Raw genomic sequence first — 15384 nt, forward strand, 5'->3', positions numbered from 1 at the left:
CTCAAAGCAGAAAATTTCAGTTGTGTTTCACATGATTGACTTGGTCTCTAGAATTCTACATAAGTAACCTAACAATGCTGATATGCATTTGCGTATGGTCTATACATATGCAACAGAAATGCAAATGTGTAACATGTATGTATGTTAATTGTGTATGTGTTTGCAAACAGATATATGCATATTATATCCACATGCAGATAAAAGCATACACATGTACATATGTGTAAATATCATGTATATATGATAACTGTGTATATATATAGAGACGTATACATATATCTATGTGTGTATATATATATATATATATATATATAGACGTATCTATATATCTATGTGTGTATATATATATTTGAAAATCACAGATTTAAATTCAAATATTATATTGTATTTTTTTCGCATTTGGCATGGAAGTTTTATTCAAAAATCCAAAGAAACGAAACACGATAATATTCCAATTATCGATCATTTTATGGAAAAAGACTAATTCCCCTCTTTAAGTCGAGACCTATGAGATCAGCAATAATTGCTCTTATATATTTGCTTTCTATATTTCTTTTGTTATAAATATTTGCAAATCCAAATTGTGGGAATTGTGTTAAATTACAGTTTTACAGCATTATTTAACTTTAAAAAAAATCTCTCATTAAATTAGCATTTACTCTTTGTTTCGTAGGAGATAATCAAAATAAGTATTAATAATTAAAATATAGGTACATGTGTATTCTTTTGCTTATAAGAAATTATACCTGTATTGATGACAGTCAGGTCATACCTTTGGTCAATTGAATGTTACCTAATGACATATCAGTGAAATCAATATACACTGGTTGTTCTTAAAGGTTCTATTTGCTGCTAAAGCTAAATAAAGCTTCTGTTTTTTCCTTCACCTACACATGTACAACGAACATATGGGGCAGTTTCATGCGGAAAGTCCTTAATAAAGGCCCATCAGCGGCCGAGAGATAAAAGCTACTGAACTCTGGTAGTTCAGTCCTGGATTCAAGTCCAGGCGAATGGGCTGGATGCATGGGCATGTTCGAGGTTTTCTCCATGTGTATGTGCATATGAACCAGTTCCCCTTAAAACATCTTCCATGAAGCATCCTTCTCTTTCTGTGTAGTGCTTAATAACAGAGCACATAATGAATAATAATAAATATAGTCTCTAATGATGTTATTTTTACGTATAGGCAAACAGTGCTAGCATAATTTTGCATAATCATACAGTCTAATTCATCTATACTGTCTAATTTTATCTATATTATCTCTTTTATCTTATTTCATATTTTACCGAGATGCTAAATTATTTTTCAGCATAAGCTTTTTTTTAAATTAATAATAAAATTGCCATCACTGTGATGAAATAATAATGAGAAATGCTATTTTAATAACATTTGTAATTTCAGTACACATCGCATTCTTGTGCATAATTAAAATATGAGCTAAATTCCTGCAGAAATGACCTGCATAACAGCATCTCTATTATGATAGGATAATTATCTGTTTATGACAATTCCAGTCTTTGTACGCACGTACGAGGCGAATGCGTAAACTAAGTACCGTTTTGGGGGGGGGGAAGTAAAACAATTTTTTCGAATCCAATTTTATTTTTACATGAAAATACATGCCTTAAACTATTTTTCAACATAGTTTCCGCCAATGATCAAACACTTGTCATAGCGGGTGACCAGTTTTTGTATACCATCATCAAAGAAACTTCCCGCCAGTTTCGATAACCACGACTCCACAGCATTTTTCCTGTCATCGTCAGATCCAAAGCGCTTGCCACCAAGCTCACACTTCATGTGCAGGAACATGTGATAGTCGGACGGCGCCAAGTGCGAGCTGTACGGCGGGTGATCGAACTGCTCCCAATGAAACTGTCGAATTAACGATTGAGTGACACCAGCAGTATGGGGCCGAGCATTGTCATGGAGCAACACAATTCCTTTACTGAGCATTCCTCTTCGTTTGTTTTGAATGGCACGCCTTAGTTTTTTTAAAGTCTCACAATATCGTGCCGCATTAATGTTTTCACCTCTGGGAAGAAATTCAGTAAGCAAAACGCCTTTCCTATCCCAGAAGAGAGTGCACATGATTTTTTGTGATGACATTGTCACTTTGAACTTTTGGTTTTTCGGAGAATGAATGTGTCTCCACTCCATCAATTGTTGTTTCGATTCTGGTGTGAAATGACACACCCAAGTTTGATCACCTGTCACAATTTAGTTTAAAAAGTTTTCTCCCTCATCACTGTACTGCGTGAGAAATGTCAGGGCACTACCAAGTCGCTTTGTTTTGTGAACATCAGTGAGCATTTTTGGAAACCATCGGGAATACCATCATACCGATAATTCAAGCGGTCAGACACAATTTCGAACAAAACAGTAAGTGAAATTTGTGGAAATGCCTCTGAAAGAGTTGTCATTGTGAAGCGTCTGTTCTCATGAATTCCTTACCAAATCATCGAAAAACCAACAGAAGGGCGACCACTCCGAGCCTTGGCGTGGACATTTGTTCGACCTGCATTAAACATTCTTACCCACTTTCTCACCATTCCATCACTTATCGCGTATTCACTGTAAACTTCTGACACTTGACGATAAATTTTGGCCGGTTTAACATTCCTTGCGCTCAAAAATTTAATCACGGCACCAATCTCACAGGTAGCGGGAGAACTAATTGTCTTAAACATTTTGAATGTGCACAGCAAACTAAAAACACAACATAGAGCAATCAAAATGGTGACAATTGAAAGTCAGCGAACAAGAAAGACTAGTGCGCATGCCCGGGACGCCTACCACAGCACTGCGACGGCGCTACAATGAAACGGTTTCCGAATACGCTACGTATAAATAAAATTCGAAATATTTGGATAATGACCAAGGTACAAAGAGCTATCTGCCCAAGGAAGAAGGGTCTTCCTGGAGGACATTTTAAGGAAATTTGGTTGGTACTCGTGTTACACATGCAGCCAGCTAGTTCACCAAAATGTGAACTGAGTCTAGCTACCAGTGTTCATCGATATTAACACTCGACCTGTGGTGGGTCTATATAAATAAATAAAGTTAATAAATCCACTTGAAATTTTGTGATATTAATATTAATTTCACCAATTTTTCAGTGTCATCAAAAATGTATTTTTTTCTTTATATTTCCCCTTTTTATTGTGATTTTTGTATTTAATATTGCTGTTTGAAACATGCAAATTGCAATGCAATGCAGTAAAAATATAATCAATAAAATCTTTTTTTTTTTTTTTTTTTTTTTTTTTTTTTTTTTTTTTTTTTTGTGAAAGAGAATATTTAAGAAAAAAACATGCTAAAGGGAAAAAAAAGCTTTTATCACAAAAATGCAATTAAGAACAACGAACAATAATCTAGTTTAAAAATGAAATACTTACGATAAAATGAGGGGATCTATAAATTAAAAAAATAATAAAAATACTAATGAAAAAGGTAAACAAAACTAATGTCACAAAAAAAAAAAATACAATTTGTTGATACAAAAAATACAAGAGAATTTGTTGAATATATAAATATAAGCTGTTACACAATATTTGTAACAAAATGAATGCGAATTGCAGGTTATGTGAGAAAATATATATATCTCACATAACCTGCAATAAATATATATATATATATTTTTTCCAATGCATTATACAGTACAGAAGTTGAGGGTCCTCTCCTTTCTCTGCAAAATCTCCAATATTGAAACCGTTACAGTTTGCAGCAAAGCAAGCAACGGAGGACTTTTTTTTGTCACTTTCCAATCTGGATTAAATAGGATTAAAAGTTCTGCAGTCTACCAACCCAAGCGGAAAATGTTTCTATTCCAGAAATTTAACGCAGTCTGCTCAAAATTAAAATGAAAAACACCCCGGATTGGTAAATCTCTTTATTAATCAATATGAGTAAGGCAGAGATATCGCGCGGAGCGTGATGTGTCCTGCTCAATGATAAATATGCCACATGCACGCATGACGAAACAAAGGGGTGTTTTCCTTTATTTAGTTATTTATTCTCTGAATATCGGCAGCTGTTGATTCCGATTGCATAATATCGTGAGGAAGAACGCACGTATTGCGCAGTAACGTATGCGATATTTTCCAGAGACAAAAGAGTTTTACTGTGTTTGCTAAGCAGATTTTTTTTCAGTTCCATTGGGCTATTTTTTATATGATGCACATATTGAAATGTCAAAAGCGTTATTTAGCTGAAAAATCTAAAGAACCGTACAATCTACCCCCACTTTTACCAATTACGCTCCACTATCCGGAATTTTCAGATATTCGGCAGTTTCCGAGTATGCCGGTTAGTTAAGCTTTTACTGTTAAAGGATGACTGAATGAAGTAATTTCCCATCTTCTGATTTCAGAAATATTCCTTTTTTTACTTATTTTTACTTAAATTATTTTGCTTGCAGTATCTGTTAAGAGAAAACTGTTATACAATGAAAATTTAGAAAATGCTCAGAATTTTGATTTAAGTTATTTAAATATTTGTATGAGTGGAAAAATAAATTGTATTTATTTTTATGTGCCAAGCAAATATGATAAATATGGCTTATTATTATTTATTTTCTCTATTTTGAAATGAAATTTCATCATTAAATCTTGTAATATATATAGCTCTGCATAGTTTTTTTTCTCATTGTAAACTAGTTCTGTAAATTGAACTGTTATTTAAAATTGGGAGGGAAAAAAAAAAAAAAGAATGTAATTGTTTTCCATGGTTTGAGTAATGCTCATTCTCTCTTAATAAATACTGAATTTCTCATATTTTAAATTACAAGTCTAATTTTTCTTTTAAGGTTATGCAGTTATGTATAATGTAATTAGATAGGTGCTTATTTTTTTTTACTTAAAATGTGCTTGAAAAGTGCTTATAGGTGCTTATTTTTTTAACTAAAATGTGGCTACAAATTCTGTTGAAAACAAATAAAAACTGATTAGACTGTATACTGATTTTAGGCATACGTAGAAGGTATTTGCTGTTAAGGCATATTTCATTATAATACAAAGTTAAAAGTTAGTATTCCACCATTCGACAGTTATTTAGCTACAAAATCTCGCTGTCTTATGTTTCCCTAATTTAGGGAAAAGAGACAACAGAAAAGAGAAAAATTTCTTTGTATTATCTGTAATACAAATACAATGAGATCCTAATCTCTTATCTGAAAACTAAGAAAGGCGACCTAAAGGAAAAGTTTCAAAACAGTAATAGTTTCCCTTTACAATTTCAGCTAAAAGAAGTGGAAATGAATTTGGATTATATGTATTTTTAAGTGAAACTGTTCCAAGTTCCCCAGTCTTTTAAAGATTAACCTAGATCCAGAAAAGCAGCTCTTCAAAAATTATATGATGAAATAGAAAACAAATATTCAATCCCTGGAAACTTTAAATGAAGGTATCGGATTTACGATAATTTCTTATGTCTGATTTTAATAAATTGATTCTGGAAGAGGTAGCTTTATGATACATCAGAAAAAGAAATCAAAAACAGAATTGGAAGTTTTGTAATTATTTGAATTCTGAAAAACTGTAATTGAATGTTTCAAAGTTTCCATCTTATTACACAATATGAAGAATCTAAGAAAATGACAATTTCTAGCAGCAGCTTCAAGGATGAACTAAATAAAAAAGAGTTTAAGCATATTAATCAACTGATGGCTGCATTTTCACTCAGTGCAAAATTTAGTTGTGTATTCATTTCCATGCAAAGTTCTTTCACTTGCTGATAAACAAAACAAAGTAAAGTGGTCATGGCAAGAGCTTATGGTATTAAATTAAGACTAAAGATGGGGCAACTCGGAGACTAGTTCAACTCCTATACCAGTTTAAAATATAGGACTAAAGTACTTTATGATTGACTTTAAAGGACTACAGTACAGAGTCTTTCATCCGGGCGTCCATAATCCGGACCTCAAAGCTACAAACTTTCTGTGCATGCACATAATACGTTTATGCATGCACATTTAATGTATAACGGACGGTATAAGCTAGGCTAAAATTATCTATTTCAGTTAATGTTGCAGATTGCGTTGTTCCTTTATCTTCTAATTGGATCCGGCTTATTATTTTTTGCAGACTGTTAGAGCAATTTTATAAAAAGTAAGCTTGAACTCTTGATTATGTCAAAAAGAGTTTCCGATTCTGGAGCTGCAAAAGGATCACAAAGTGAAAGCATGTTTCGATGTACCGCTTCCAAAAGTGAAGAAAGTGACAAAGAGGTTATTGAAAACAAAAAAATTTTGAATGACAAGTTAGTCGGTATTCTCAACACACCAATTACAGGACTTGAAAAGTGGAACTGAATGAGAAATTATGTCTGTTTATAGAATTAAAGAGAAAATATTAGCACAAAAAAAAAAAAAAAAAAAAAAAAAAAAATCAACTCAAACAACTATTAAAAGGAATATTTAATAAAGTAAAAAAATAAATATTAAGCTTTTTTTTTGTAAATTTTGATACCCTTTAGATCATAATTGCTCTTTATTTCATAAATTATGGTTTCATACTTTTAATTTTATAATTTCTGCATGCCATCTTATTAGATTTAAATTGATAAACTATAATCAAGAAAAACCCCTAATCCGGGATCGCCGAAGTTCCGACGAGTCCGGATTAAAGACTTTGTACTGTATTATTAAGTTTACAAACCTTATACGAAATTATTTTTTTATTATGTTAACTTTTTGTGAATTTGTTATTGAATTATAATTTTGATATTCATTAGATTAATTTATTAGATATGTAATAATTAGAATGTTATTCATTTGATATTCATATAGATGAAAATTTGAGTTATGATGAACTTCATTCATGTGGGGAGGATATGTAGAGAATTTTAATGTATTGATGGTGCTGTGTGCAGATAATGATTTGATCAGCTTAGTGTGAAAGAAACTGTGACCTGTAATGACTAGAACACCAGATGCTTATCTTTAAATATTTTGTTGTTGTGTCTGGATTCAAGCTCTATAAATTGCAGTCGTGGTTCATTTATTCATTACTTTGATAGATTACTAACATTTCCAATTCCTGCAAAAAAAGGTTAAAATATTTGTGAATATTTCTATAATCATACACAGATGGCTTTTATTTCTATTATTTTGTCAAGAAAATTTAATACATGTGGGATGTTCACCTTTTGTCATTGCAATATTTTGATTTGCACAGTGGAAGGGCTGATGTTTTTAAAATTTGTGTACACAAGGACAATGTCAGTTATATTGGGGGGGGGATTAAGTTCTGTGGAAACAAAGGACCAAAAAGTTATTAATGCAGAATGCCTATTCTCTGCTTTTTTACTGGAGCACAACTTTCCGCTGAATACTTTGGATAATGCTACAGCTTTATTTAGAAAATGTTTCATGGAATCGAAATGCCAGTAATGGTGCCAGTAATGGTATTTTTTTTAAGAAGAAAATTCAGATTTGCAAATTATGAGGTGCCCCGTACTTGTCACCTCTTAAATTTAGCAACTGAAAAAGGGGCAGCTTCTTTACCAATAAAAGTGTGGATGAATACATTGTTAATATTTATTATTATTTTGAAAAAGTTCTAAAAGGAGAGAAAAATTGAAACAATTCTAACAGCTACATAATACTGAAATAAGAAAATGTTTGAAATATGTATGCACATGCTGGTTATCTTCAGAGAAATGTTTATCTAGTTTTTTATTATTATTTAAAGTTAATTTATTGTGAAAAAATACATTTTCTTTTTATGTATTTTTATCATTAAAAAAATTTTTTTGTTGAGAAAATTCATAGATTGGCAAGTATGTGAATAGTGAAAATTTTAATTTTTTGACATGTTAGTAATTTCAAGAAATAAATAATTACATAATGATATGGGACATTTCTTTTCTTATTTTAATTAGTCTAATGATGCATTAATAAAACTTGTATTTTGATTATTTTAGGTGCTTAGACCTAATTGTAACATATTTAAAATCTGAGCCACCCATGCATTTAGTTTTGCAATGCATTGAACCTGTTTTAGCTGCATATGAATTTGGGCATACAGGTGAACATCAGAAACAACTCCAACTGAAAGCTGTTTCAACAATTCAAGTCATGGCAAAGTTAAGGAAGGTAATTTGTTTAGAAAATATTATTTGCATTTTCTGTTATGTTTTGTAATGTACCATTATGCTAATTATGACTCCAGCTATATTCTTTATAGTTTCTAAGGAAATTCCTTCAAAAATATGATCTATGGAAAATATCAAAGGAACTTGTATTTACTGAAAGGGAACAAGTAGAATGATATGTAAAACAAAATCAACTTATTTCTCCAATGACTGTTAGGGACTTAGCTAGTTATGACTTGTTTAACTTGCAGGTTCCATTTGGTTTTATTACGGCGAGAAAATGCAGCTTGTGTTTCTTGTCAGTTGTGGCTAAACTGGAAGTTTCTAAATTCGTGAATTATACCAGTTCAGAATAAGAGGTTAAATTGTTGAGCCAGAAATTTAGACTCGTATTCTATAGAATTTCCATGCATTAAATCTTTGAAACTTGTTTATCAATTTTTTAACCTTGGAAAAAATGCTAATTTCTCTACACCAAAAGCTATAATCGTAAGTTTCTAGTATTTCCTTTCGATTCTAAATGGCAGCACCACCCTATGAATGCTCAATATTTTGCAGTTATGAAATTAATTACCTCGTTCCAAGATATCATGTTTGAAGATTGATAAATTCTATTGGAGGGAAAGAAAAAATTCAAAATCTGTAAATATATGACGTACACATGCTGAACCTTTTATATTTACTGCATTTCAATCAAAATTGATAATTAAAAGAAGATTATGTGTACGTTTTTAATACTGGTATATAATATATACCGGCATTTCTAATGAGGGTACCTTGCCAACAGATGGCAGCACCAGGCTTCTCCTATACATTATAATAGTTTATAGATCTATAATCCGGAAAAATCGATAATCCGGAATCGCCGAAGTCCTGACAAGTCCGGATTAACGACTTTTGACTGTATCTCCTTGCAATATTATACTAGTTCAGTTGCAGCATGATACGATTTACACATGCAGTGTCATATTTACTAATTTTTTTTATAAAATAATAATATTGAATTTAAATCAAGTTCAAAAGCTTTTTACCCATATTTTACATAAGTATGTTCAGCCGGGTTGCCCATATTAGTTAAGTGCATAAAAACATACATTTTATTTTTAAAATTTTTAATTTCTACCGAAATTTAAAAAATTTTTTTCTTTAGACTTACATAACTATATTCAAGCACCCATCTCTACAGATGCACATCAAAAGTGCACAAAATTAATTCAAAAAACAAAAATTAACAATTGGCAGCTAACTGGAAAAAAAAAATGTCTTAGAGGGGCGTCAGTATAAAATATATACCGACTCTCTAAATTTAGGATTTCCCTCTAGATTTTTTTAAGCCTCAATTTTATGACCTTAGGGTCCATAAGTTATAATTCATGCAAAATTTTACCACAATTTAAATTATTTTATATACCGCCCCTCAAAGGGTTAAAGCCTCTAACATTTCTGCAAATCATGCACTTTGCAGTAGCAACAAAAACAAGAAATTTGGTTGTGCATAGTATAAAAGAGGACTGTAAATGGCACATATTCACTCAAAGGCATAAAGAAATTAATGCTATAAACTGGAAAGAAATATAAGATTTTTTTTTTTTTTTTCATTTAAGGTGAAATGGATGTTGTAGAAGTTGAGTGCCATTTAATTCGATTTTTAGTTGAACACAATCTTCCAATCTCATTTTGGGACTATTCAAAGCAGCCTTTAAAATGCAATATTTTTGAAGATTCTCCCCTAGTAGGGGAAAAATTCATTTAAATGCAACCCATGAAAGAATTTTTTCTATTATTTAAAAAAAAAGTATTTTGAACAAATTTAGGTATGAAAGTCCTTAAAGCCATTCTCATTGAAAAGTAAACATGTAGCAAATGTGTTACAGGAAAAAATTTTCTAATGCAGAAGTTAAGCTTGTGAAACATGTTATATAAATGAAGTATAAGTTATTTTTGTTGATGATTATATATATGGCTGTATCTAGAATATAATTCACCACGCCTTGTGTAGAAATCAGAATCCAAAACTTTCAAAGTTATATGATTTATGGATTTCTTCTTTGATTATTAAGACTAAAATCATTTGCTTCAATAATTTATTAGTAGATATGTGATATTTCTGGAGTAATAAAATGAAAAATTTTAATTAAATATACATATAATTTACACGAAATAGTTAATTTTTTTTAATATTTTTGTATTTTAAGCTAAATATAATTAAATTAATTACATTTGACAGATAATTAAAGAAATATTCTGTACGTGCACAGTTTCAAACTTGTAAAAATGTTATTCACTCATTGACTGCTTGGGTATTTGCTGTAGACTGGAGTCTATGCTTACGGGAAGTCCTTAATAAAAAGACTGATGTTTGAGAAAGTGGATTGTAAGACTGTCAGGGAGGTCTCGTTTAAAACTGAGATTGAATTTGAACAAATAACTCTTATTGTATTGTTCTAGGAAAGACATATGCAGTACAAAGTCTGAGATACGGACTGGTTGGGACTTCAATCAATCCCGAATATGGGATTTTTCCGGGTATTAGGTCATCAGTTTAAATCTACCAAGATGGCATGTAGAAATTATAAAATTAAAAATATGAAATCGTGATTTATGAAATAATGAAGCATTTATGATCTAAAGACTATCAAAATTTATGAAAAAAAGGCTTAGTAAATGTCTTTCGATTTAAGTTTGTTTAAGTTGCTTCGTTTTCTGTGCTAATATTTTCTCTTTAATTCTATACATAAATCTAATTTCTTGTTCATCCTGCAATTGTTGCTACGAGAATTCCAACCTCATCAGGAAATTTTTCTTCTTTTTTAGTAACCTTTCTATCACTTTCTACACTATTTGTAGTGACATTTTCTGGATCTAGAACCATACAAACAGATTTCCTCATCAGTTAATTGATTGAAGATTGGGGCATTGTCATCACAATGAAAAACTTCTGTTATATCATCTTCATTTATTACTACTTCTTCACATTTCTTTACAAAATCCATTAGTAGGGAAATTTCACATTTGTTTTGCGATATCCGAAAACTCAAATTCATGGCTATCTTCAGTCTCACCAGAAAATATGGTAGCTGTCCATAAGTTATACCAAGCATTTTTTAAAGTATCTGGAAGGACAATCTCCAACGATCTTGCGATGCTCCATACAGCAGATTTTATGCTAAAATATTTCAAAAAGTCTTGAATAGTCTTGCCATTATTCACAAAATTTAACGTGGACTTTACAAATGTTACTTTTTACATGCATTTCAGCTCGCGTACTATTCCGATATCTATAGGCTGAGTGATGGATGTACAATTTGGACAAAAGAATAATGCGGATACACTATCTTTTCACTCAAACTTTAAGTGAAGTATGAGCCCAAAAGTTGTATACAATCATCAGGTAAACCAACTGAATTCAAATGCTGTCAAGACTCGGGCATGAAATGATTATCAAACCAAACATTCATTAATGCTTGTGTCATCCATGGATTTTTATTTGCATGATATATAATGGGGAAATCTTTACTCCTTTAAATCTTCGATGTGGTGTATTTTTTCGGATTACTAAAGCTTTATGCTTATGCATTCCTGCAGCATTTGCGCATGCTAGAATCGTTAGTCTCGTTTTTGGAATCTTTGACATCAGTTGGAGACTTTTCTGTACAGTATGTCAAGGTATTTCACAGTATATATTACCAGAAAAGACCAGTTTTTTCAGCTTTGTAAATTTGTTGAGATAACTTATCACTATTAGCGAATTCAATAAATTCATCTGCAAATAGTTTAGCAGCTTCATTATCAGCTGAGAGTATCAGCTATCGCAAGATTGACGTCGAAAGAAAAGTTATTTTGCTAAATTTTGTCTTGCTTCTATTGTGCATGAGACAATTAAGCCTGAATTCTGTTATTTTAGTTATTTTTTATACTTATGTCTATTTCTTGCACGTGCTTAAGGCTTATCTGAGTCCTGAATAAATAAATTCCCACAGATACTTAAGGCTTATCGAGGGCTGGCGCTAGATATCTTACCGCCTGATGCAGTCCTAAATTCTGCTAACAAGCGCCTCCCTAAGTTGTAAATTTTTGCCGCACTTAAATTTTGGGTCTTGATGCTTTCTTAAATTCTAAAATTTTTTTTATTCCTTAATTTTGTTTCTCTGTGATTCTATTATAAATTCTAAAAATTCCACCTTCTGTTGCCAGCTGTACGAGTTCTGGTTCTGGGTTTATGTGAATTCTAAAAATTTTGTCATCTCTTAATTTTGTTGCTCGGTGCTTCTGTATGTCCTCCCTAACTTCTGCCATCGGTGTGACCATACGAGCCCTGACACCGGTTTTAAGTTTATGTGAATAACAAATCAGTTATTCTTAATTCAAATAGCACAAAATATAACCTTTTGACCTATGAGTATCATTAACAAAATCTATTTTTAGCATATGGAAAGAAAATTTTGTTAAAACTTTTCCTCATCAACATTTCTTAGCGCATTTAACTTAAATCTATAATCACCAGCAAGTGTAATGTCAAATGAAACCATATTCTTATTTTATTTAATTACTAATATAAAATTTACCATATTCTTTTTTATTTAATTACTAATATAAAAAAAAGATTGTCTGGGCATTGCTGCATGAGTCAATACAAAAGTTTTCATGTGCTGATAAACATGCAGTAATTATATACTATTATACTTCTTTCTTGCGTTAGGGTTGCCGCAGTTATTTTTGGCAGCACTGGTATCAACAATAGTTTGGTGATTTTTTACGCCCCTCAAAATCGAATACAGTCAAAAGTCGTTAATCCAGACTCGTCGGGACTTCGGCGATTCCGGATTATCGATTTTTCCGGATTATAGATCATCAGTTTAAATCTTGTAAGATGGCATGCAGAAATTCTAAAATTAAAAATATGAAACCGTAATTTATGAAATAAAGAACAATTATGATCTAAAGGGTATCAAAATTTACAAAAAAAAAAAAAAAAAAAAAAGGCTTAATATTTATTTGTTTACTTTATTAAACATTTCTCTCAATGTAAGTTGTTTAAGTTGCTTCATTTTATGTGATAATACTTTCTCTTTAATTCTATAAAAAGACATAATTTCTTGTTCAGTTACAAAGTTCCGCTGTTCAAGTCCCGTTAATTGCTGTGCCGAGAATACCGACTAACTTGTCAATCGAAATTTTTTCGTTTTCACTAACCTCTCCGTCGCATTCTTCATGTCTTTATCCATTTTTTTGCAGCAATTCCACTTTTTGTTTGTTGGACATCGAAACATACTTTCGTTTTGTAGATCCTTTGGAAGTTCCAGCATCGGAAATTCTATTTGACATAATCGAAAGTTCAAGTTTACTTTTATAAAATTGCTCTTACAGTCTGCAAAAAATAATAAGCGGGATCCAATTCGAAGATTAAGGGACAATGCAATCATTAACATTAACTGAAATAGATAATTAGATAATTTTAGCTTACACCGTCCGTTATACATTAAACGCGCAAGCGAAAACGTATTCTGCAGTTGCGCACACGCATATGCGCAGTAGTCAAGGTCTTACGCGCATGCGTAAAACGCATGTGCCAACGCTGTGCATGCGCAGAAAGTTTTTAGCTTTGAGGTCCGGATTATGGGTGTCCAAATTAACGACTTTTGACTGTAGTACCTTTTGTTACTACTCTGATCCGGTATCCCATGATTACATAATCAAGAATTGATGAATCATCAACAGAACCGCGACTGGCTATTTCACGCATGGCAATTAAATATTCGGAAAGGGATTCATCAGGTTTTAAGTGTCGTTTAAGTCCAGGCATAGTCTAAATGAAACGCATTTTTTTCTACTTAGCACGATATTACTTGGGTAATCAGAACAGCTTGGCTTAATGATTTGTTTCTCTAACCATTCCGAAATCTGTTTATCAATTTCACGCTGCTCAGCCAGGGGGGGGGGTCGTGGCACGCAGTGAACTGGAAGTTGATCTGTCAGCACTATCCTCATCTTCAGGGCAAATGTTTTTATTTTATTCGGCTTATAATTTCTTACTAAATGTAGTATTTCATCTCGATGTACTCTGTCTTTGATAAGATTTAAATCAATTTCCATGTCATTATAAATATCATGAATACACATCAAATAGTTTTCTGGTTGGAATTTTCTAATTTTGACTATGCGTAATGTATGCTTTACGCATGCACGCATTGAAAGAAATGTTTAATAAAGTAAACAAATAAATATTAAGCTTTTTTCTGTAAAATTTGATACCCTTTATATCATAATTGCTCTTTATTTCATAAATTACGGTTTCATATTTTTAATTGTATAATTTCTGCATGCCATTTTACCAGATTTAAATTGATGATCTATAATTCAGAAAAACCCCTAATCTGGAACCGACGAGTCCGGATTACAGACTTTGTACTGTATATGACCGCCGAAGTCCCGACGAGTCTGGATTACGGACTTTGTACTGTATATGCATATAGGTAACATCAGAAATAAGTATGCATCTATAGAAAAGGAGAAATGCTCAAATTAAAAATTTCTTGTATTAAAATTATGAATATTGTGATTGGGAAAAGGCCAGTGTCCTTACATTAAAAATGAGACTTATTTTTAAGAAGTAATTTACATAATACTAGTACGTTCAAAGATAAGTGGCTTTTTAACTGTAGCATTAAATACAAGCTTTGGGACTGAATTTTTTCAATCAGTCCCAACTAAGGTGTCAATCAGTTTACATATCTTAAATTTTAAAATATCGTTTGCTTAAGGAAGATCTAAAATTGAGTAGTGAAAAACAATAGCATTCTCTTCACACAGAGCAATAATTATGCAGTGATTGATTGCAAAGAAACATTTAATTATTCTTAATCATTTCTTTTTCTCACTGATTTATTCTGTATGAACTACCTTCTCTTCCTAAAATAAGGGAGAAAGAGAGATTATGCTAAATATTCAGAAAAACATAATAAAGACCCTAAAGATCCTAACAGTTTTAACAGTTGATCTTGTATTTCGGTATAATTTGTAAATAAAAAAAGTAAACGCTGGACAATTATGTATTTCCTTCCCTTACTTTATGTGCTTTTAAAATATATTCATTTGCTTTAAAATAAATAGTGCTTTATTATCCAAAAAAGTTTTAATTTTCTGTATTGTAACAGATTTCAATTAATAATATTTTAATAACACTGAAAAATATACAGGATGTTTATAAAGCCCCGGACCCATTTTGATGTTTAATAACTTATAAAATAATGAAGATATAAACAAACTTATGGCATTTATTGATGAAA

The 15384-nt window shown here is 31.4% G+C and overlaps 1 protein-coding gene across 3 annotated transcripts in view; it reads left to right on the plus strand.

Annotated features, from left to right (window-relative positions):
* Mybbp1A (MYB binding protein 1a) overlaps nucleotides 1-15384 on the plus strand; it is a 148763-nt gene that overhangs the window by 81492 nt on the left and 51887 nt on the right. For all 3 annotated transcript variants that reach the window (XM_085822006.1, XM_085822008.1, XM_085822007.1), the window contains one exon: nucleotides 7928-8099. In XM_085822006.1, the coding sequence (XP_085678132.1) occupies nucleotides 7928-8099 (172 nt within the window). The remainder of the gene's footprint in view (nucleotides 1-7927; nucleotides 8100-15384) is intronic.

The sequence above is a fragment of the Stegodyphus dumicola genome, chromosome 8 (assembly GCF_044657685.1).
Source record: "Stegodyphus dumicola isolate Sdum_Otavi_A_Nest chromosome 8, ASM4465768v1".
In the NCBI taxonomy this organism is placed as follows: domain Eukaryota; kingdom Metazoa; phylum Arthropoda; class Arachnida; order Araneae; family Eresidae; genus Stegodyphus; species Stegodyphus dumicola.